This window comes from Lonchura striata, chromosome 1 (genome assembly GCF_050655825.1).
Source record: "Lonchura striata isolate lonStrDom1 chromosome 1, ASM5065582v1, whole genome shotgun sequence".
In the NCBI taxonomy this organism is placed as follows: domain Eukaryota; kingdom Metazoa; phylum Chordata; class Aves; order Passeriformes; family Estrildidae; genus Lonchura; species Lonchura striata.
Genome location: NC_140703.1, coordinates 67,322,837 through 67,345,052, shown reverse-complemented (window position 1 = coordinate 67,345,052; position 22,216 = coordinate 67,322,837). Strand labels below are relative to the sequence as shown.

At 37.8% G+C, this 22,216-nt stretch overlaps 1 protein-coding gene across 3 annotated transcripts; it reads right to left on the bottom strand.

The window, feature by feature from the left end:
* Positions 1 to 2,307: 2,307 nt before the first annotated feature.
* SPART (spartin) lies at positions 2,308 to 21,569 on the bottom strand. Of its 3 annotated transcripts, XM_085579023.1 has the most exons (10): positions 21,461 to 21,569; positions 15,589 to 16,424; positions 14,247 to 14,444; positions 13,364 to 13,468; positions 11,407 to 11,536; positions 10,438 to 10,632; positions 9,289 to 9,447; positions 9,120 to 9,210; positions 8,062 to 8,122; positions 6,206 to 6,417 (listed from the first exon to the last, which is right to left on the bottom strand). In XM_085579023.1, the coding sequence occupies exons 2-9, from the start codon at positions 16,420 to 16,422 to the stop codon at positions 8,062 to 8,064; spliced, it is 1,773 nt and encodes a 590-aa protein (XP_085435149.1). In that variant the 5' UTR covers positions 16,423 to 16,424; positions 21,461 to 21,569; the 3' UTR covers positions 6,206 to 6,417. The 3 variants fall into 3 exon arrangements, with proteins under 3 accessions (XP_077637557.2, XP_077637558.2, XP_085435149.1); XM_077781431.2 differs by lacking the exon at positions 8,062 to 8,122 and having other exon boundaries at positions 2,308 to 6,417; XM_077781432.2 differs by lacking the exons at positions 8,062 to 8,122; positions 13,364 to 13,468 and having other exon boundaries at positions 2,308 to 6,417.
* Between the last annotated feature and the right edge of the window lie 647 nt (positions 21,570 to 22,216).

Here is a 22,216-nt window from a genome sequence, read left to right as displayed (position 1 = left end):
CTCAAGGAACATCTTTATGGGGTGAGTTAATCAGATTATTGTTGTGTGGTATCACCTCTGTCAGGTTCTTCCTGTCACCTTCTCTGGCTGCTTCAGTTCTAGCTCTTGACATTTGTGTGACTCTTCAGTGAGCCAGTACAGCTTCTGAAACACTGAAAACTTACATAAGGGAAAATGTTTAATGTTTTCAGTTTCTGCTGGCTGGTGATCTAAGTGACTTACCAGCTGCACAGGAAAGCACCAGACTTGATGCAAGAGACAGGGTGAAACTGGGAGCAATTAGTGCACTCTTAGCTCAACTCACCATTTCACAGGACTTAATGCTCACTAAAGGAACTATCTGATCACTTTCCCAGGAAGGGGGTGGACTTTAATTTTCCTTTACTGATATATTATGAGAAAGGGTATGGTTTCCTCAGTTCAAGTAATTCTGTTGCACGAGTAGCAAGCCAAATGCCATAGCCCTACCACCTGCTGGGCAACACAGGCACTGCTTTAAAAGTTTAAAACATGGGTTATGTATTACCATTACTTTAACACAGCATAAAAACCAGTATTGCCATAAGCCCGTCCTGAAGTGTTGTGAATTGTAATCCTAAAGGGGTAGTGGAATTTCCTGATCTAATGCCTCACTGATACTGCAATAGCAGGGCACTAATCCAGTGTGCCTAATGGATGGAGGACAACGGTAGGATGGAAGAGTGGGAAGTACAATGGTAGGATGGAGAGTAATTCTTAGAAGAAAACGTAATTTTAATTTCACTTCTCTGATATATATTAGAGCAGGAGATGATTTTTGAGTCTCAAGTTATAACTGATGCTATCAGCTAATCACTGAATTATCATCTTTGGTGTGGGTTGAATTCAGAATTTTCTGATACAATTTAATCAAGAAACGAATTTAGAAGAGTGCTGCACTGTAACTGCATTTAAATTTAGCTTCTTATTTTGCCTTCATGTATTACTGAAAGCTACCTTTTTAACATTCATTTTGAAAACACATTTCATAAGAAACCAGTAATTTAAATAATGACTTGGACCTAGGTCAGCATTCATAACTCACTGTATACTGAATATTAACAGCAAAGGATTTAATGAGTAACCATTTTTCTTGTTACAAGTTTTTGTGAACAACTATTTCAAGATTAATGTAACCAACCTGATGAATTGTTCTTAGTGGGTGGGCACATTTAGAAAGCTCAGGAAGAGGCCTGGAATTACAAGTCTGAGAACAGAGGGCACAGGTGAACTGAGGGCTGCATCCCCACTCATGGCATACTCTTCCTGCCCCAGGAGACTTTAATTTGACCTCCTCTCCAGGGAACTTTCAGGTCCCCCCTCACCCAGGGATTACTAGATGTCTGAACCAGGTCACTGTGCACATAAGGATGAGCCCAGAGAACACTGGCTGGGTTGGCACAGCACAGCAAGTCTAACTGCAGTTGCTTCGCTTGATGGTTTGGGAACTGGAGTGAGAGAAAAGAAGTGGCCTGTGGACTGAGGTCTTGTGTGAGCATATGGTCTGGGGTGACTTTATGATGCTGAATTGTTATACCCATTCATCTGTTTAGCCCAGAAATAAATTTTCACCTTTAAGACTGGTTCTTAGTGAAGGTGGGGAGAGAAGAAGCGCAGAGTTTGTTATCTGGGACTGCAGTTGCTCCCCCGCATCCTCTCCTGGACTGTGTTGTCTGCAGCATGGACAGCTGGCAGGAGAGGGCTTTCCTTTGCTTTTTTTGTTAGTTTCTAGCTAGTTGAGGCAGAGAAGTTCCCTGGACTGTGGGTTTTATTTTTCTTGGAACTGTTTGAACCTGCTCTGGGCTGAACACCCAGAACACCGGCAGCTCACACCTGTGGCCCACTAGACCAGGCCTGGGCCGTGGCATTTCCAGTGCCGGAGGGACTGGTAACAGGCTGGGTGAGCCAAGCTACAGCCCACCAAGGAGACTTTCTGAGTTTGTCATCTCTTTGGAGAGGCGAGAGGTTTCATTGTTTAATATTGTTCACTTTTTGTGCTGGTGAATGCTTTGCCTGTTAAATAAAGTTTTTTTTCCACTTTCCTCCAAGGAAATCTTTTCCCAAACCAGCTGGGGAAGGGGCCACTTGAATCTGCTTTTTAGAGGAACCCCTTTGGAGGTTTTCTTCCAAATTTGCCCTAAACCAGGTCAGTGTGTAAAACTTCAAATCATCAACATGTTTAACAATCACAGCAGTAACACAGTGACACTCGTAACTGAAGAATTTTCCTCCATTTCTTTATTCCAAATAAATTGGTTAAAATTGGCTATATAGACACTGCTAAAGGCATTATCATTGTTTTAAGGCTTTTAATGGGTTGAGTTCAAAAATTTTAGTAAGAAGTTAGAAAACTTGATCACAACACAATGTTTTGAAAACAGAATTTTATACTTAAATATGTATTTATGATACATAAAGGCACTAAACACCTGGGGTTACTTAAAAGTAAGGCAGACTAATTGCTGAAAGCATAAATTAATTTTTACAAAGTTATTTCTGTAGCACCAGTAACTAAGGTATGATGAATGGCTGTGTGGGCAAGGGGAAACTTGTGGCCGTTGTATATTTTGACTTTACCAAAGACTTTGATGTAGTCTCCCACAGTACTTTTATAGCTGAATTGGTGAGTTCTAGATTGGATAACTGCTTCATAAGGCTCCTGGAAAATTGGCTGGGCCATCAGGCTTGAAGTGTGGAGATCATCAGTATGACTGTTTGACTCTGGGATCAATACCTGAGCCAATACCCTTAATTCCTGATTGATAACCTGGAAGACTTAAGTATGAGCTCAGCAAATTTGATGATGGCAATGAGTTGAGAGGAGCAGTTAGTATGCAGGATGAAAAGGGTGACTATTCATGGGTAGGTGTACAGCCTGGAGAAACCTAATGCAATGCAACAAAAGTCAAGTGCAAAGCCCAGTATCTGGCATGGGTTAACTGGAGTAATGCCATGTTGTAGAAGACACAGTCTTCCTGGTGAAGAAGCTGCCATGAGCCACCAACAGCTTACAGCAAACAAGACTGAAGGACTCCTGGGCTGCCATAGCAAGGGCATGGCCAGGAGCCTGAGGGAGATGGTTCTTCCACTCTATTCAGCAGGTGCTGAAGTGCTTAGCTTTTGACTCCCAAACAAGTCTCAAGGGCTGCATTAGGTCAGGAACTTGCCTTTGTTCAGGCTGGAGAAGAGAAGGCATAAGGGGAGCTTAGCACTGTAATCAGCTATGCAATATAAAAGTCTAAGATGGAGAAGCCAAAGTTTAAGTTTCCTCCAGTGTGCATGATGGAAGGATATGCAATAAAATGCACCTGCATTTTAAAATGTTTGGCTCAGTGTAAGGGGGAATAATGGGCAGAGTCAAGTTGGGTAAAAGTTGCCCAGAAGGGCTGAAAAGTCTCAATGCTTGGAGATAATCACAACATGAACAGAATTGGGGCAGAGGACTGTACTCCAGGCTGGACCTGTTTTGAGCAGGAAGTGGATTACAGACCAGGGACTCTGTTCAACCCTCACCCTTCCATCGTAAGCTGGTCAGCATGTTTTTTGTAGCAGAAGGTAGGTTTACCAATTATTTTTAATGGATTATGGATTTATTCAGGGAACATTAAAAATAGGCTATTCCAAGTTGGTTTTAAAACAGCATTAAACAAACCAAACAACCACTGGAATCTAGAGGAATCAATTCAAATACATGGGTTTAGATTTGAGATAAGAACCATGGTTTGTATCTACACAATGATGAAAATGCCAGAGATGGCTAGAGCTTAGAATGACTTGGAGATCATTGAAAGTAATCCTCTCAAGATAAGATTTGAGACCAATATTGTAGCAGAAAAGTCTTTGAATAAATTTGGAAGTAAGAATGCCTCAGAAAATCACATAGTTCATACATTACATGGCTTAGTAAAATTTCTAGGAATGCAATGTATCAAAAGATGTTCAGTGTTCAAAGAAACCAAACCAGCTGTGAATAGAAAGCCAACCTTACCTGGAGAGCTTAATATATAAAAGGGAGAGCTGAGATAAGGCAGTAAATATGAGAAGGCTGTTGTGAAGAATGGAGAAGCCTATGGAGTTGCTAAGGAATGGGCTTAAGGAATGGCAGGTGAAGTGAGGTAAGTTCAAGCATCATGCCATCAGCTGGGAAAATTAACTAAACTTTGGAGCAATGTAAAAGGGAAGATCATGGATATATCACATTACAAGCTGTAAAATGGGGTAGGCATCATTTAAAAAATAGTTTTAATCCATTTTGAAAGACATACACATGAAGAGAACAGCCGGTTGAGCAGAACACCACTACCTGATACTGATGGCATTTAAATGTTGTTATTCCTCAGTGTACTCCAATGTGGTCTCTTGAAGACTGTAATACCTTGATCTAACTGTTGTTTTAATACAACTCTTTGTTTTGATGATTTATAGAGGAAACTGAAGGACATGCTATATGCAAAACCTCAAAATGGGAGGGAGAAAGAAGATACAAATACCTATATCCCTATTGTAAATACAGGCCATAGCAACAAAAAATGCTTTTGCTAGTGTTAAGTCTTCAGCAATCCTTAACTGGTTACACAAGCTGGCAAGTGGTAGACTATAGTAACAGAAATTGTTGCACAGTACTTTGGATGAACTTATTAGTTTGAAATCTTTAAGCTTTAGTTGATGAGCTTGTTTATACTGTATATATAACCCCATACTGCTATTTTATTACTTCTGAAGTCCTAGTTCTTCCACTTATGGATCCATATGGAAGTTTCATATCATAAAAAGGTCAAGCACAGATTTTATCTTTATTTCCATAAATCAAAGTTACACTTCAAGTGGTTAGATCCTTTCTTTCACATTTTTTGCCTTAAGCATACACCTTCAGTAGCTACCACAAAATATGCACCTATTACCATTCTAACAGACTGTAGTTGTTACTGCATTTTTTCAATCTTCTAAAAATATCACTTGCCAATTATAGTTATTTTCTCCATATACATGAAATGGAGATAAGTTTTAAGTTGTTGGCATTCTGTCTGTTGCAGGTCCAGCCAGTATCAGAATGTGTAGCAGCTTTAAGATTCAACAGTAAAGTGTTAAATAAGCAGCAGGGTCAAAGCATCTCAAGGATTTAACATCTTGCGTTATTTTACACTGGGCTACAAATGGGATTACAAATCTACACAGAAGTGTCTATTCTACACAACACTTCATTAAAAGGGTTTGTCTTCATTGTCTTTTTCACCACTTCACACCCTTGTGCAATTATCAATTTAATGGATTAAAGATGATGACCATTACAACTATTTGTTCAAACATTAGGAGTCTTCCATCAGGAGGTCATGATATATTATCTGAATCAGCTGAAAAATACAGAGTGCATAGACTTTCCCAGTGCCCTCTAATATTTTCACAGAAAAATAATTTATGCAAAACCATACTTATTCTCTCTACATAAAAACCTGAATTTCAAAGAATCCTTGTATATTCCTTATGAAGTCAACTGGAAAATGCATTTTTCTAGTCCTGTAAATAACTCTTTTAGAAGTAATGGTTGGTATCTTTGGTTTACTTATATGCTGGATGAAAAGAAAAGTCTGAAAGAGAATGACTACCTAATTACCTGAGGTTTATCTTTAATTTCTCCTAACATGAACTTTGGGTAAGATCAGCTTTTTTGTACGTGAAAAGAGAAATTCTCTATTAAAAAATGAAACACAATGCTTATTTAGTAATGCATATTAAATAAGACAAGACTCGATTAGTAAAACTAATTCTTAAGGATAGTTATAAAGCCAAAACTGGTAATTTTATTTATTCCAGAATTAGCAATCCCTCTCTTTCTGTATCACTACCTTCTTAAAAAATATAGTTTTACAAAAATATTCACAATAGTATTTCTATATTAATCTATTATTCCATATATTATTTTGAAAATGTACTTAAAGATGCAAGTATATGAACTGCAAACTCATATCCTTCCAATTGCCTAAAGCCCTGATCCAGTTGTTTAAACCTCTTGTTCTGTACTGAACAAGGAGGTGACAACTTTCATTTTTTCCTTCTACAAATGCTCTTCCTACTTTTACATTTGCCTGTCAAATTAAATAACAGTTGCTTGAAAAATAGTGTGACTTATGTTCAATTTCAGATGAGCAGTGTAGTTACTTCTAAATAGGAAGTTTCAACTCTAATGTAAGGCTCTGAGAAATATTTAATTGCTTTCATTTTTTACCCTTCTTCTCATTATCCAATACTTTATATTCATCTAGCACAGCATGGCCGGTTTCCTTTGCAGTTCTCTTTACAACAGCTTTGATACCAATATTTTCAATGTTAAATGCTGTAACACCAACATTGATTGCAGAATTCATAGCATTGTCTGTAGCATGACCAGCATCCTCTCCATACCTAAGGAAAGAGAGCAGTTTTGTAGATTTCTATTATTAATATTTTAATCTTCACTGAATTCTTTTGAGAGCCGAAATTCAGACATTACCAAGAAAAAATAATAAGCACAGTGCCTAAATGTCTAAAGAATAAAATTAGAATTTATGAAGCCATTTGAATAAAGGCTGGTCCTCTATCAGATCAATTGCTCTTTGAAAATTCCAATATGTTTCTACTCTTTTTCTTCAAGAACACTTCCAGTCTCCCTCCCATTTTTCCCCTCCAATTTTGAGGAGTAAAAAACCTATCTAAAAAAAACCTATAGAATGTTAAGAAGGGAGGGGAGAGAGGTTTTATGCAATCACTAAAGGTTCTTTTTCACCTTACTTCTTAGGTAAAATTCCTACACTCTCTATATAGAAAGCCATCTGTATCCTGGGCTGCATCCAAAGCAGCACGGCCAGCAGGTGATTCTGCCCCTCTACTCTTCTCTTCCAAAACCTCCATGAGGACACAATGAAAATTATGAAGTGATAAAAACCTTTGGTCTCTCCCATGGGCTGTGAGTCCAGCTTCTTTGTGCTTTAGTGGGCAAGTTGGCAGTCTCAGACTAAGGACTCAATTGTGCACAGAAAGCACAATGAAGGAGGAAAAGAGTACACTGAGAGCAGTAACTCCAAGTGTTCTGGGTAGCCAGACATTTCTCCAGAGAGCACTGCAGTCAAACAAACTAGGGCAAAGGGAAGTATTCCTGGCAGCATCAGAATCCCAGCAGTCAGCAGAGTTACTTTTTCCCAGTGCTTGTTATGACCAGAGGTTCTTGGAGGACCTCAAAATAAGACTAGAGAGAAGCAAAGAATATCAAAGAATCCAAAAATCTATAATATATCAGTACAGCAGCCAGAGCATGTGGCTGGAACTAACAATGAGACTGAATAAAAAGAATTTGTGGGTTTTTTGTTTTGCCTTTAATTCTCTGATAGAGCAACAGCCTTGAATCATCAACATTGGATTTGCAGGTCAGAAAATTAATATCACAACAGAAGTAGTTGTCAGTTTGATTAGTCTGTCAATTCAATTATTTTCACCTCAGGAACATCACAAGCCAGTATAGCATCAATAAAATAAGTAACCTCATTTAAAGTAGGATTGTAGCTTATCCAGTACAGTAAGAGTAACAACTTCCTAATGTCTCATAACTAAATTTTTAGTTTGCCTGCCTGAAGTACATAATTTTTAACTATTTTTTAAAAAAATTGTGCAGATATATACACTGCATCTATTTAAATAGTTTTAAAAAAACGTAGTAGCATGGGACTTTGGCAGACACATTAGTTCTGAAGCTACATTTCCCTCCAGTTCAAATCAACATGCATATGATGAGCATCTCTTTAAAATTCCATCCACAAGGGTACTGCAACGAAGTTTTAGCCATTTTTTAAAATTTAGGGACACTGATAGTGTTCCTTTAGCTTTGTTTGCATTAAGTGGAATTTAGCTTATTCACTGGTATTTTGAGTGGCAGACATCTTTGTCACTGAAATAAAAAAACAGCTTACAAAAGGGAGATTATGTAAAATTTTAATCTAATTATAAGGATAGATTTTAAAGATTCCATATAGAATATTTTCAATCATCTTGCAGTTAGCTACAACAGGTAGTTACTTATTGTTTTGCAATCTTAGTGTCTGTTTTCTGCTGATCTCCATATTTCCTATATTTGTATCTAAAACAAAAACATTAATGTGAATTTATGTGAAATGAGTACCAGTATAATTTCTCCTGACATTCCTACTGCAAACAAACATTAGCAGTAAACCACAACTGACTAGAACTTTGCTATTTGTCCTCCTATTTGAAATGCTTCACAACACAACCCTGAATGCCAATCTGCTTAATACTGTATGCCGATGTTTATCTTGTTACCATTGGCTTGTAGCCTGTATGCACTTTTCAGCAATCCTTTTAAATATCTCTTTTGCTACACTTATCACCAATTCCATTTCAACTGCTTGCTTTTGCTTACTCTTCACTTTCTATTACATCTACTGGCCTTTTTGTGAGGGGTGCATTTCATGTTTCACAGTTATTTCAATATATTCCTTTATTCTCCACATCATATTCTAGTACATGCGTACAGCTTTCATCCTTCCATCAATTTAGTAACATCATCTTAATCCCAAATATTATTGTCCTCTTCCCCCACTATCTATTTCTAAGAACATCTGTATTCTGCAAGTGAGGCTGTTCTATTATTGCTATATATGCCTTAGATTTCCTTACAAAATTTTCTTTTTTTATACTGCCTCGCTTTAGCCAAAACTGCTGATAGATGAGGTTCTTTTATTTTTCATAAATTTAGCTAAGTTTGCATAAATTCAGGATTAGAGCTGAGAGGTTTAAACCAGTAATTTTTTTCATAATGATATTGTACAATAGAGCAAAGATATAAATCTGAACATTATTTGTAACACAGCCTGAAGCTGTAATACTTCTAACAAAGAACTAAAAAAATACTTCCTACAATCATTTACTCATTTCAAATTTTTGCATACAAGAGATGATCATTACTGTGCACTTACCACCTTATCACATGCTACATAATTACAACAAAGGAGCCATTTCAGTTAGCTTCCCTGCACTTTCATAAGCTTTTGTTTGCCAGTATTCAGAGACAATGACAGTGTGCTGTAGAAGATGAAAACAATAAAAACGTAACTTACTTGTATTTGACTGTTTTTACAGTCTCAGTTGAAACACTTTTAGCAATGCACTTCGCTGCATTTTCTAAACCTTGCCACACTGTTGAAAACCCTGTAGAAACAATCAGCTTATTTGAGTTCATACCATTAAAAATATGCCACTAGAAAAAGTGTAAGGAATTTTTATTACCTTGAACTCCACTTGCTGCTACAACCAGAGCACCATCAAAAGTAGATTTGCCATCTTTATCTTTCTTTAGGGATTCTGGAACTAATTTGCTGCCATGCTTCTTCACGTGTGGAGCCAGCTCCTTTCCAACACAGCTTGCTATAGAACACACCCCTTCAACTACCATAAAACAATAGTATGCAGGTTATTTAGTGAAAACACAGAACATCCTTCTTTAAAAATCTTTCATCATAATTAACAGGAAGATTCAGTGAAGTCCTAAGTGATGCTTCCATTTAAATACACCTATATGAAAGACAAACTTTAATCCACATGCAGGTGCCAAACTGATACAAAGCAACCTTATTTTTCTGGTTCTACACAGCTGCAAATCCTAAAAAACAAGTAAGGTTGGCCTTGTGAACAAAAAGTGCCTTAAAAGATATATATACACATCTCACACTCAAATTTCAAGAAACTGTTTTCACTGCTTTGCTATCTCTAATTTTTAGATGGAGAACAAGTTGCTGCTTTCCTGACTTGTCTTCTGTAGAAGTCTTTCTTACAAGCATTCCAGTTCTTCAAAGTAGTTTTATAAAATCAGCACAATTTTCTTTTAAACTTGGGTGAGTCACTCGACAGTAAATATAAACATTATATGCAAATAAGTAACAAAATTAAGTTACTGTGAGCTGTTAGGGTTTCCAGGCACTTCTGAATACCAGGCCATTTCTATTTTGATATTTATATGTAGTCAGATAGACTTGTTTTCAGTTGTGTGTGTTTAAAAATACACACACACATTCTTCTTGTGGTACTGTATGTTAGTAACCAGTGAGAGTAGAGGTTTAAAATGTATGGTTGTCAACGTTAAAAAAAAAAAGAGACAACATTTTGAATTAACTGTCTAAAACTTTCAAAAGCATGTCAAACTTAAGACTATACAGATTATTCTTTTAGGAAAGAAAAGGATGTCTCAAGGCCAAGTAATATGCATTAGTCTTATAGCACATCTCTTGCAGGAGACAACTAGGCACAAACTACTGATCTCTGAATTTTATCAAGCTAGTAATTCCTCTAGTTTACTGACTAGAGAAACCAACTTGCATTTTTCAAAGTTGTAATTATTTAAGGCAAAAATATTCTATTCTATGAGATAGAAACTTTTACCTAAGAATTGGCTGACTTTCACAGCTCCTCCAGTAGCCTGTTTTGCTACATGAAGTCCCTTTGCTACAGCTGGGCTGACTTCCACAGGCTTTTCTTCTGGTTGAATGTGCTCTCGCAGTTTAGAAGCTCCTTTGTGAATAGCTTTACCCGTGTATTCGGCTCCTTTCATTAGGCCCCAGCTTACCCAAGATGCACCTTCAAGACAAAAATTGTTTTTCTTAGTATGTACAATTTTATGGAATGTGATTCCTTCAGCTAGCCCTCCTCTGCCTCTGCAAAACAGGAATGCTTAGAAACATTCCTGATTAGAGTCTGCAATTATATTCTCCCCTAAATGGGCCAGCACAGAAGTCTTGCAGTAATTTCTGCACCTATACCACCACTTTTTACATTAATTTTATTTAATACTGCCAGCCCACATCCAAATGTCAGCCTAATACAGATACTCAGTTTTTTAATGGATATGCAAGCACCAGCTGAGTTAGATTTGATAGAACTGCACATCTCAATGCTATTAGCACTCAGGAAAACATACAAACCCAACCCTCTAGCCCTCCTTGCATATTCATATACAATCAGCTGGTGGTCATCAGTATATTCCCAAGGCTCTTAAGAGAAAAAAAACCCACATGTTTATCTGCAGAAATTACAACAGATGCCTGCTGTAATATGTGTTCATACAGGGGTAAAGTTGTTCTGTCACAGTGATTTGAGTCCCAGCAGGTGATATTCTAATAAAGTCAAAGGAGGAGCCAAACTCATTTACAATGAACAAACTGTTGGCAATAGATGGCATGGTTGCCATAAAGCTCATCAAGGCATCCTTGAGAGGATCAGCACAGGAGCTAGTGAACAACTACTTCTGATCACTCCACTTTTATCAGCACCTATACATTTAGGTGAAAATACTGTTTAAATGTCACTCACATTGGTTTCAATTCAACACAAGTCCCCTTATTACAGCTGTACCTGACAAGATTCCATGGGCAACTTTCTCACTCCATTCTGGTAACTCTTTCTGATCTTCTGCTTGTTCAGGTTGTGGCTGGATATGTACAGTCTGAGGCAAGTTAATTGCATCACTAGAGGCTTCAGAAGGCTGACAAGTGAAAGCAAACATCTGAGCATCTCCTTTGCAATGTTGCATCAGTATTTCTGGTTTAGATCATACACATCCATTTTCATATAATACTAAAGTTGTGCGTGCTTTGGCTGAACGTACAGAAATTCAAGCTAAATTTAACATTCAATTACTTTTTCCACAAAAATCCTAGACATCCAAAAAAGTTTATCAGCTTTTTTGTACGCTTTTTTCTTCCAGCTACAATGAAAAGGTTTTCTTGCCAATGCAGCCATATGGCCAAATAACCAAGCAGGGAAAATTTACACTATTAGTTCACCAGCACAACGGATAAGAGACTGTCCATCTCTCATTTTTATCTTCTCAGACAGAAGTCAACTCTGTTGTCATTCAGCATGGGAACTGCAGTCTTTGGTTAGAGAATCCAGCTACACCAAAGGAATACAGCTGTTGAGGTTGTTTTGTTCCTCATTCTTTCCTCCCAAATTAAAAAATAAAGGAGATTATTCATGCTGTGTGCTGTTGCTGCTTTTTCAGGCTGGCACAGCCAAGGAAAACATCAAGCTGTGCACAATACTGACCCCTATTTAAGGCTGGGTAGGCAGGTTCTTTGTTACTTCATGTCAAACTCTACTGTTTCTGGAGCAGATATTAATCATTCAAACACAGCAACCACTACCACAGGCTTCTTAGTGCTTCAAAAATGTGTAACGTCATTTTACACCATTCACATACAATGTATAATTAAACTTTAATTACAGAAACCTAAAAAAATTGTACCAATGTAAAATTAAATAAACCCCTCAAACATTTCAAAGATTGAAAACACTGCTAGTTAATGACATAAAGAAATTTTGTTTAATTTAGAAGAGTCTAAAATGAGAGCATTTATAGATTAAACCCACAGGCAGGTCAGAATATGCAATCCAGTATTCTAAATACACAGAATAATATTTGCTATTACAGGGAATTCTTAAATTCCCCTGAAATATTTACTGGATATAAAAGCAGGGTATTGCACATAGATGAATGCTGTAGTAAAATCAACATTAACAGGATTTAGAGTAGAGTAGATGAAACCTTATGAGGTTGCTACCCAAAAGGTTAACAAAATATCACTAATATGTACTACATCATCATTTACTGCTTGACAGCAATGTGAAATCTGGTGTTCAAGAAATGTCTTCAGCATGTGACCAAAATGCTTTGAGGGCTGGGCAGGAGAAATTACCTCAACAAGCAGCTACATGTAAAAAGCAACAAAAAAAAAAAAAAAAAAAAAAAAAAAAAAAAAAAAAAAAAAACCAAAACAAAAAAAACCCCAAAAAAACAAAACAAAAAAAACCACCCCACTATTATAAAAGCCAAACTATGTTCCAGATGTAAATTAGTTATGCCACAGGTTATGCCACTATATAGAAAACCAGTCAACAAGACTTCTAAGATCTACCCTACAGAGCAAAAATGAATTTTCTAATAAGACAAGGGATTCAGTACTGTAATTTTATTAAATATAGTTGTCAATTATATCCTCATGATTACTGTGTAAAAGAAACACATTAAATGGCCATCAGACTAGGCTTTGGAATACTTGTGCTGTATCACAGTTTTTAAAACTTCAGAAATGTGCTGATTTGAAAAATGTGGCAGGCTGCAGTAACAGAATTGGTGTCTAAAAAGAAACCAAACAACAACACCACAAAAAAGCCACCCAACAAAAAAATAACCACAGGACACAGCATACACAGCTGCTGTCAATCAAATCAGCATTTCTAACATGCATTTCTGTTACTTTTTTTTTTTTTTTTTTTTAACGATAGGATTTTGGAATGTCCTGGGATTTACCTGGACTTTGTGGCCAGACCTCTGTTTAAATTTATCTTCAAAATGTGCTCTCTTAGTTGCTGGGAGCTCTGAAGGTAACCCTACTCTCTCATGGGGTCCTGGCACCTGCGACATGGTATCAGGGAACATTAACAAAAACACAAAGTTTTAGGAAAATATGGAACTAATAAGATACTCAATCTGAACTACTTCTACGCAGGAAAAATGACAGAATTTTATCCAGTAAGCCAATATCACGTAATTCTGTAGTACTTTCCTCTTTTAAGTAAAAATTAGTGGCCTCCTGTGCTAGTGCAATTCCCTGCTGAGCTCACCAGGACTTATACCATAACAGAACTCTGTTCTCATGGGATGCTCCAAAATGGTCCTTTATCATCAATGAATTCAGCTTTTGGTGATTCAACAAAATTCTTGCATGAAAAGATTTAGGCAGATTTCTGAGGTACATACTACTTTCACAGATCTCCTCTAAAGTGGCTTAGTATTTTTGAACTGTAAACATGTTTGGGCATGATATTCTGAGAATGCTATCACCAAAACTACACAGAGAGGTGTGTGCATGTACATGTAAGGAAAAGCATGTTTTCTCCTGAATACATAATTTCATTTTGGGCCCTCTATTCTCTTTTGGAAAAATAGAGAAAACAAAAAAAATGGTCTCAAACTCAACTCTCTACTTACAATTTAGTATTTTAAAATTTCTGCTGTCTCATCTCATAGGACCTACAGTTTCATTATGCTGCTTTATTATGGCTACTTTATCCATTTCTCACAGATGAGCTTACCAGCCAAGACAAAAATCTGTCATTTTACACAACTAGAGAATATAATGATGATTTACACCGTTTCTTATTGGCTTATAACAGACTGCCCAGAAATTTACCTGGATTCGTAGATCAGACATCTGTTTTAACAGATCCTCAAACAGCTCTCTGTCAGCTGCTGGAAGTTCTGAAGACAGCACTACTCCCACATAGGACCCTGGTATCTGGGACACTGTGTCAGGGAACATGTAGACCCCAGTATTGCAGCACAGAACAGGAGACTGGGTACACATCAGAGGATACAACCAGTCACAAACCTACGAAAAACAAGTACATAGAATCAAAGGATGCTTTTAAAAAGAAAGATAGGCAGAACATAATGATGCATGCCATAAACTTGATTTTGCATAAAGTTTCTAGTGGAACCTTCTAGTGAAAGGTTCCCTTCTGATGACAGAATGGGTGAAATTAAATTATCTTTATGGTCCTTTCTAACTCAAACTGTTTCATTATTCTCTGATGAAAAATAAAAAGCCATATACCACCTTGAAAAAAAGAAAAAACAATCCCCATGTGATTCTGGAACTATCATTCTTGATTAGTTCTGATAGTCTAATATAGAGAAAATAATAATTTCCACTGGACAAGAATTCAGGCTTGTACCCTCTTAACTGAAGTCTCAGCTTGAAGCCCAAATGAAAAGAACTGCCAAACAAGTCAGGATTCACAGTGCCTGTACCACTCTGGAGATCTCAGGACAGGTTTATATGGCAGGACAAATAGAAATGCATGGCTGTCACTGGCCTACTATTAAGGACGCCTAACATGTGCAGAGCTGAAACAGCAGACCCCAAATCAGGATCCAGCACACCCCAAACCAGCCAATCTTAGCACTAACAAGGAGATCCAGAGTCAGAACCCAGACCAGAAACACTATGTTCATTACAGAACATGGCCATATGAAGCAAGTAAGGACTGAAAAAATACAAATAATGCATCTTTTTTATTTGCAATTCTGAGTCTGTATTAGCATGAACCCTCAAATTTCTAATTATGAATTATCATAACTGCAATACCTTTTCACTAATTGAGAATGAAGTATGTACACCCAACTCCATTTTATCCTGATTTGTTACAATAGGTGAATCAAAATGTCTTCTCCATGTGACAAAATAAGTCAATTTTATGAAATGGAAAGACATGTTAAGTCAAGTCCTTTACATACTGGAATTCACCAGAACAGTGAGCACCTGAAAACCTTGGGAAAACACAGAGGTGCTTTTCACAGAAAGAGTTGCAGAAGTGTGTACTTGCAGAAAACCAGTTCTGCAACACCTGTTACATCTTTATATTATCACAGGGATATTTAGGCTCAGAAGAGCAAGAACCTAAGATTGTCTGTTAGAGCTTTATGACAGTTCTTGAAATTTTAATTAAAGGAGAAAATTATTTTCCTGTTACCTGAAGAAACGCTGGTGGACGATTCCGAGCAGCTTCACTATCTGTATCCAAGAACTTCACAATGCGCAGATATCCAGGATATGAAGGAGCACTAACCTGCCCATCAGGAGTCACAAAGAATATCTGTACTCCCTGGGGAATCAAGATCAGCTCATCTGCATCCACTCCCAGGTTTTCCAGGGGAGGTGGCTGAGTACATTTGTTGTTGTAGTAGTCCTCACCAACGGAAGAAAACTCCCCAGAGTCTGTGCCATAGGACACAGTAAAGTGGCCATTGGTAGCTTGAGGAGTATAGGCAGGAGGTGCTTCATTTGGCAGACAGAGAGGTTTTGCAGAAGATGGACTCATAGCTGGAATCTGCCCCTGACTCACAGCTGCACCACTTCCATCTGCTGAAGGTGGCCGACTTGGTACAAATAGAGAATTAGGGGGAGGGGGTCTTTCTGGCTTTTCTTTGGAAGGAATGGAGGGGTATAACTTGGGCACCCCAGGAGGGGCATCCATCATAGCAGGAGATGCCTGTACTGGTGGAGTGTTTTGCTCTAGACTGCTGAGTCGAGCTCTAACATTTTGCAGGGTCTCTCTCATCTTCTGTTGCATTTGCCTGGCAGACTCCCACTGGGGCCCTACACACGCAGGACCCTCTGATGGAATGCTAATTCCTCGGAGCAAGTGGTCAAGCCCTTGCTCATAGTAACTTCTTGCCTCTTCCTTCTGACCCAATTCATCTGTATTCAGTCCTTTATTGATAAAAACAAAGGCATTCCTGTACTCTTCATTAATGGTTTTAATATTTGCATCTTCTTGCATAACCGGATCCTGCAGTTGTTCCATTACTGCAAATTGGAATAAAAATCAGTAAGAATATACAGAGAGATAGCCAAACAATGTTTACTTTAGAATAAAATGTCTTCTTAATGATGACCCTACTGCATGGATTAGTTGAAATCTATCTAGTTGCTTGGAACGGTGTCTGATGTTATAATTATCTCCTAATAACAATTCAGATTCAGCTGACACAACTCCGAGACAGCAAGGAATCTGTAACCATCAAATCTCATTACATCAGAGATATTTATTTCTTAAAAGTTAAACATCAGAAGAACATGGACATGCCTGATACTAAATATTTCATCTTCGAGATCAGAAGCAAACCAGAGGAATAAACAAATAACTTTAAAAAATCTAACTTTTCCAAAAACATCTCTAAGGCATTAAAAATTCAGTTACCATATTGTCTATTTAAATAAAGGCTGAACTTAGAAACACAGTACATTTCCATTTGAATAATTTAAGAGAAAACACTCAACAGATTTTTAGATCTTGATCAACTGACATCAACAAACAAAACTGTGAAATACTTTGAACAGTTAAAGTTATGCATTACAAAATAAAAACACAGAATTACTTATTTCCTTTACAGTGTTTATAGAGTGAGAAAAGGCAATTGGTGTTTTACAATCCTTGTTCCCCTGGTAACAAAAACTTAAAGTACCAACATGTACAGAAGTTTGCAGGTTCTTCGTCTCTTTTGGAATGTACTCCTCAAAATATGTGATGTATTTCAATTGAAGAGCGGAAAAGAATCCAGTAGGTTTGTCTGAATTCTAAAATGTGTTAACTCACTGTTTTAACTGTACATAGATTGTTGGTCTTGGCCAAATATAGGAAATACAAATAATTAATTCCAAAGAATTTGGGTTTGGTTTGGGCTTTTTTGCTGGCAGCCTTGAGAGGCATTGTTAATTCAGGAAAATCAGGCAATTATACTAAAACAGAATAATGATTGTGGATAACAAAAATGGGATACTATATTAAATTAAAGAGCAGATATTTTCAAGCAAACCTACGATTCTCTGCTGTAAGGGAGATGAAAGAAAGGAGACATCTGTCAATTCTAATGATATTAAACCACAGAAAATATGGGGGTAAGCAAAATCCAAGGGCAAAAATAAAACTACTTCCACTACATGGACAGAAGCATTGACACCACTGTACAGGGCATTAGTGGAAATTCAAATACTGAGCTACACTAAAGGAAGCTGTGCCAGAAGAGGAAGAGGTGGGCAGGTTTTTTCCTGATTAATTAATCACTCTTCCCTAGAAAGGTGTAGGTTTGGCTTACCAAGGAAATATAATAAAGGCTAAGAGATTGGATTTAATTCTTTTTTCTTTCCCAGTAATTATTTTTTATTTACTGATTTACTTTCTTCTTTTCACTCATTGTATTTGTAGAGGCTAATCCAAACTTGTAATAAGATCCTGAAATAGTACCTACATTTAAGTTTACTTAAAATCTCTTCTTGTTTTAGACTATCAACAAACTAAAAAAATAATCTGGAAATATCCTTCCTCTACTCCAACAAAAACCAGAGAAACATAGCAAGTGCAGGTCATGAAAATATTTTAAAGAGGCAAAGAATGCTTTGTTCTACTCCCACACTCTTTATAATCAAAATGTAGACAACATTTAGGTGACTGATGCATCTGCAGTCACACAACAGAAGTGCCATGTAATCTAGGAGGCATCTGTTTTTATGACGCTACAGAATCCAACTTCACCTAAAAGTCCGGATGCGTGGTTTCAGTACAATAACAGATACGTAGCTCGGAATGTAACAGGGCTGCTTGAGAAGGCAGCCCAGTGGAATGGGTCAGCAACTCAAGCCACCAGGTTCACTGCCCACCATGTAGCAAATTTTGGTCTAGAGGAGATTTTTCTGATTGACTACAGTCACTTGTTGCCAAGAGGCTTAGCATCTTTAAGCTAAAGAACAACACTGGCGTAAGTGTGTATTTACTAATCATCAAGGATATCACCTTTAGAAGTTTAAAACTATGCTCCTGACCAGCACAACAGCAAACAATTAGAGTAAAAGCATTTGGAAAGAACTCCTTATAAGGTTATATAGCTGGTTACAGCAAAAAAATAAAATTGAATCCTTACAGAAAAAAAAAAAAACAAACAGAAAAAAAACAAAACCCCAAACAAACAAACAAACAAAAAAACCAAACTGCTGACAGCCAAACCACATCACTGTATGTCAACAACACTTGTATTTACTACTAAGAAACCCACTTTTCCTTTTAATTAGGGTATGAAGATGAAAGCCAACTTAACAGTAAATACTGATTTGAGAATTGTAGTTTCTTAAAACACAGAAAATATTTAGAAGACTGATAGGAACACAAAAAAATTAATCTATCATCACTATTAACTTCTCTGTTGTGCAAAATTTACTGGTTTAAGATTTTTAGCACCTGTATCACCAAGCTCATATAAAGTCCTTTCTCAAGGCTTGAAGTAAATGATTCATTTGCGTGAACACAACTACAGTACAACAGTCCCCTTTGACCCATGTTTATTGATTTGTTTTTTTCCTGGGTGAGGCTAATGAAAAGATATTTTACAGCTTTCAGGTGATTATTTTGCTAGTGATTGTTAGCATATAACAAGAAGAGACATCAAGTAAAATCCTAACTACATTTCAACTTAATATTTAATTGATTTACTCCTACTCATGCTCACAACAGCACTGTTTTTGCTAAAGCTCAGTCTTTCATGACACTAGAAAAAGTCTGTAAGGAAATGGAGATGTCAGCACCATCAGTGTCCACACAGCACTGGTACACAGCAGAGCTACAAAAGCTGGCTCAGGAATTCTGATTGTCTGAAACATCCCAAGTTTGCAGTACATGTGCAGCATAGCCACCTCCAAATAATGCATTTGGTTGGCTAGCAGAGCACTTGGAAATCACAAGAGGAAGGACACCACAGTGGATTTCAAGCTAAATATGTGAGAACTAAGTCAGCCCAAAAAATTTCATTCATTCTTAGTAATTGATTACAACTAATACAAAAGAATGGATGGTATTAAATAAGCTTATCTAATTGCTCTCTCACAGCACAAGAATAAATGTTATCTGAAAGAGAACATTTAAATAGCAATGTGATCATATCCAAGGAATATCCTCATTCACTATTATTTTCAGTGTACAATCTTAATACAGCATTTAAGTGTCCTACATGTTTTAATATTGTACAGGAGTGATCCACTCCTGTACAATACTGAATCCTATTTCCTCTGTTTTAAAGCTATAATGAAGGGGGAAATGTGTATTACTGTATACTGAGAGCACTGCAAGCCACTTTGGTCCTATGGCCTGTTCAGATCAGCCCAGATCTGTACCATTTAGTGTTAAGACTGAAATTTAGAGGAACTTGTCTCAGAGAAAGCCAGGCTGAAACCGAGGCAAGAGCTAAAGGACACTGTAGATAATCACAGATCAGTCAAGCACTTGAGCCCTTTTTCTTCTATCAGTACAGATATACTCTGGTTTAAAGTGACTTGACCAAAGGAGGCTACAGTGCAACAATGAAACTTGAATTTGACATCGTAAGCTAACATCTCACACATCCTTCCACTGAAGCAGCAAACCCCACTTCATTAAAAAGTAATTATATTAACAAAAATACAGGTCAATGGTGGATCTCATTGCTAGACTGTAAACATGAAGTCTACGGCTTATTAAGAGGATTAAACAGCCTGATTAACAGAGGTAAGATACACTTGCCAACTCACTATTTTTGAAGGAGAATAGGGGAGGAAAATGCAAATCAAATTTAAAAAAAAAAAACAAACCCGAACTAAAACACCCTAAATCCAAGAGTTCTTCTAATTTGTCAACTGTTTTTCTGTCAGCCACCCATTAAGAAGTACCATGCAAACACAATTGTTTAAGCCTTATTTCTGTATGAAAACAGCAAGTAAGGAAGTATTAGTAACTTTCAAGAATTGAAAAAATTAAACGGTATCTAGAATATAAACTAATACAAGCCAGGTACTAGCTAAGAAATTTACCTTTTTATGCTTTTAGCTTATTTAAATTTTTAAAGAAGCCTATAAATTTTTCATTAAGTGGTGGCCTACTCCTAGTTTTCAAGCAAAGCAAAAAACTTTGCCTGGCTAGATAATATCACAGACTAGACAACAGAAAAAGTGCTATTAAAGTTATTCTTCCCTCTCAAAATCACCAAATACTTTAGTAAACTGCCATCCTCTGACACTTCAATTTACACCTTCTTTTCAGGCTGGTATCCTAGCACCCACATTCATTCAGCCAGCATATCTGATTTTCCTCTTCTACTGCTACTTTAAGATTATTTCTGTCCAAATAAAAGAGCTTCCTTGTTGACTCCTAGCTCTGCACCTCCATCACATGCTGTCACCAGAGCTTTCAGGCCCCGGGTGCCGACTTGTCACTTCTCTAAAAGAGAAAGCAGAAAAACACGAGTGCAGATAATCCCTTGGTCTCGCAGCTGCGCTGCACTGACGCTTTTCGCAGCACCGAAATACAAAGACATTGCACTACCATTCCAAAACATTGCAAGATCGTCATGGAAAATTCAGTGTTATGTAAGACTGCTATTTAATACTATTTCATTAGCTATGTGTGCCTGCGGGTTTCTGATCACTACCGACGTTTTACCAGATACAAGAAACTCAAAACTGCCAGACACGAATCCTTTAGAAACAAAACAAGACAAAATAAAAGGAAACTCCTTCCGAAGTACTCGGCCAAATAACCTCTCAAGACATTCAATACATTATTTACCACCAGGCTCACCTCAACCTGCCCACACCACGGCCCTCCCCGCCTCTCCCTCCCCCCCGGCCCGCGGGGGCAACCGGCTCTGCGGCGGCCGCGCCCGCTCCGGTGCCTCCCCCTGCCCGCCCGCTACAGGCAGCGGCCCCGGCAGCCCGGCAGGGACCCCGGCAGCCCGGCAGGGACCCCGGCAGCCCGGCAGGGACCCCGGCAGCCCGGCAGGGACCCCGACAGCCCGGCAGGGCCCGGCCCGCGGCCGCCTCACCGAGCCGGAGTCTCCGCCGCGCTGAGCCCGCGGGGCCGCGGCTCCGGCGTCACCCGGCGCGGGCCGGCCGGAGCGGGGCGGAGACTGCGGCTCATTAATGCGGCTGAGCGGGGCCGCCTGCCCTGGGCGCGGTGTTCGTTTTTTAGTTTCTGTTCGTTTGTCTGTTTTTATTTTGGAGAGTCGCTCGCTTGTTTTTGTGAGTTGGATTCTTGTTTTTTTTTTTTTTTTTTTGTTTTGTTTTTTTTTTTTAAGGGGGAGGGTTGGAAGGCTACACAGAAGATTAAAAATGCAAAATTGGAAATGCAGATTTAGAAAGCAGCGCGTCCCTAATTAAACTTTCTTTTTTTTTTTTTTGATGCTTCTGATGTTTGGGAGGAGCAGAGGTCTGCATGTTAATTTCACTTCACCATAAATTAATTTCTCTGGCAACGTGGAAGATCGATTCTCTTTTGTCTAATGGTTTGTGTGGCTCTCACCACCATCTAAGAGCAACACATCAAACTTAAAAATAATGTATAGCCCCAGTGATAGCATAGGGATTTTTTTTCCCTATTGTTTTTCAGTAGTCGAGTGGCTTTGCCATTTGTAAGGAATTGAGTTAGCAATTTAAATCCAGACATCTTTTCATCCTTTAATAAGAATCTGTAACTAATTAGCTGTATATATATGTACAAAAGTACGTATACCTAAATTCTAGTTATGGAGTTGGTATGAATACCTAAAAAATGGAAAAATAAGGCCTAAAAGCTGTCATTC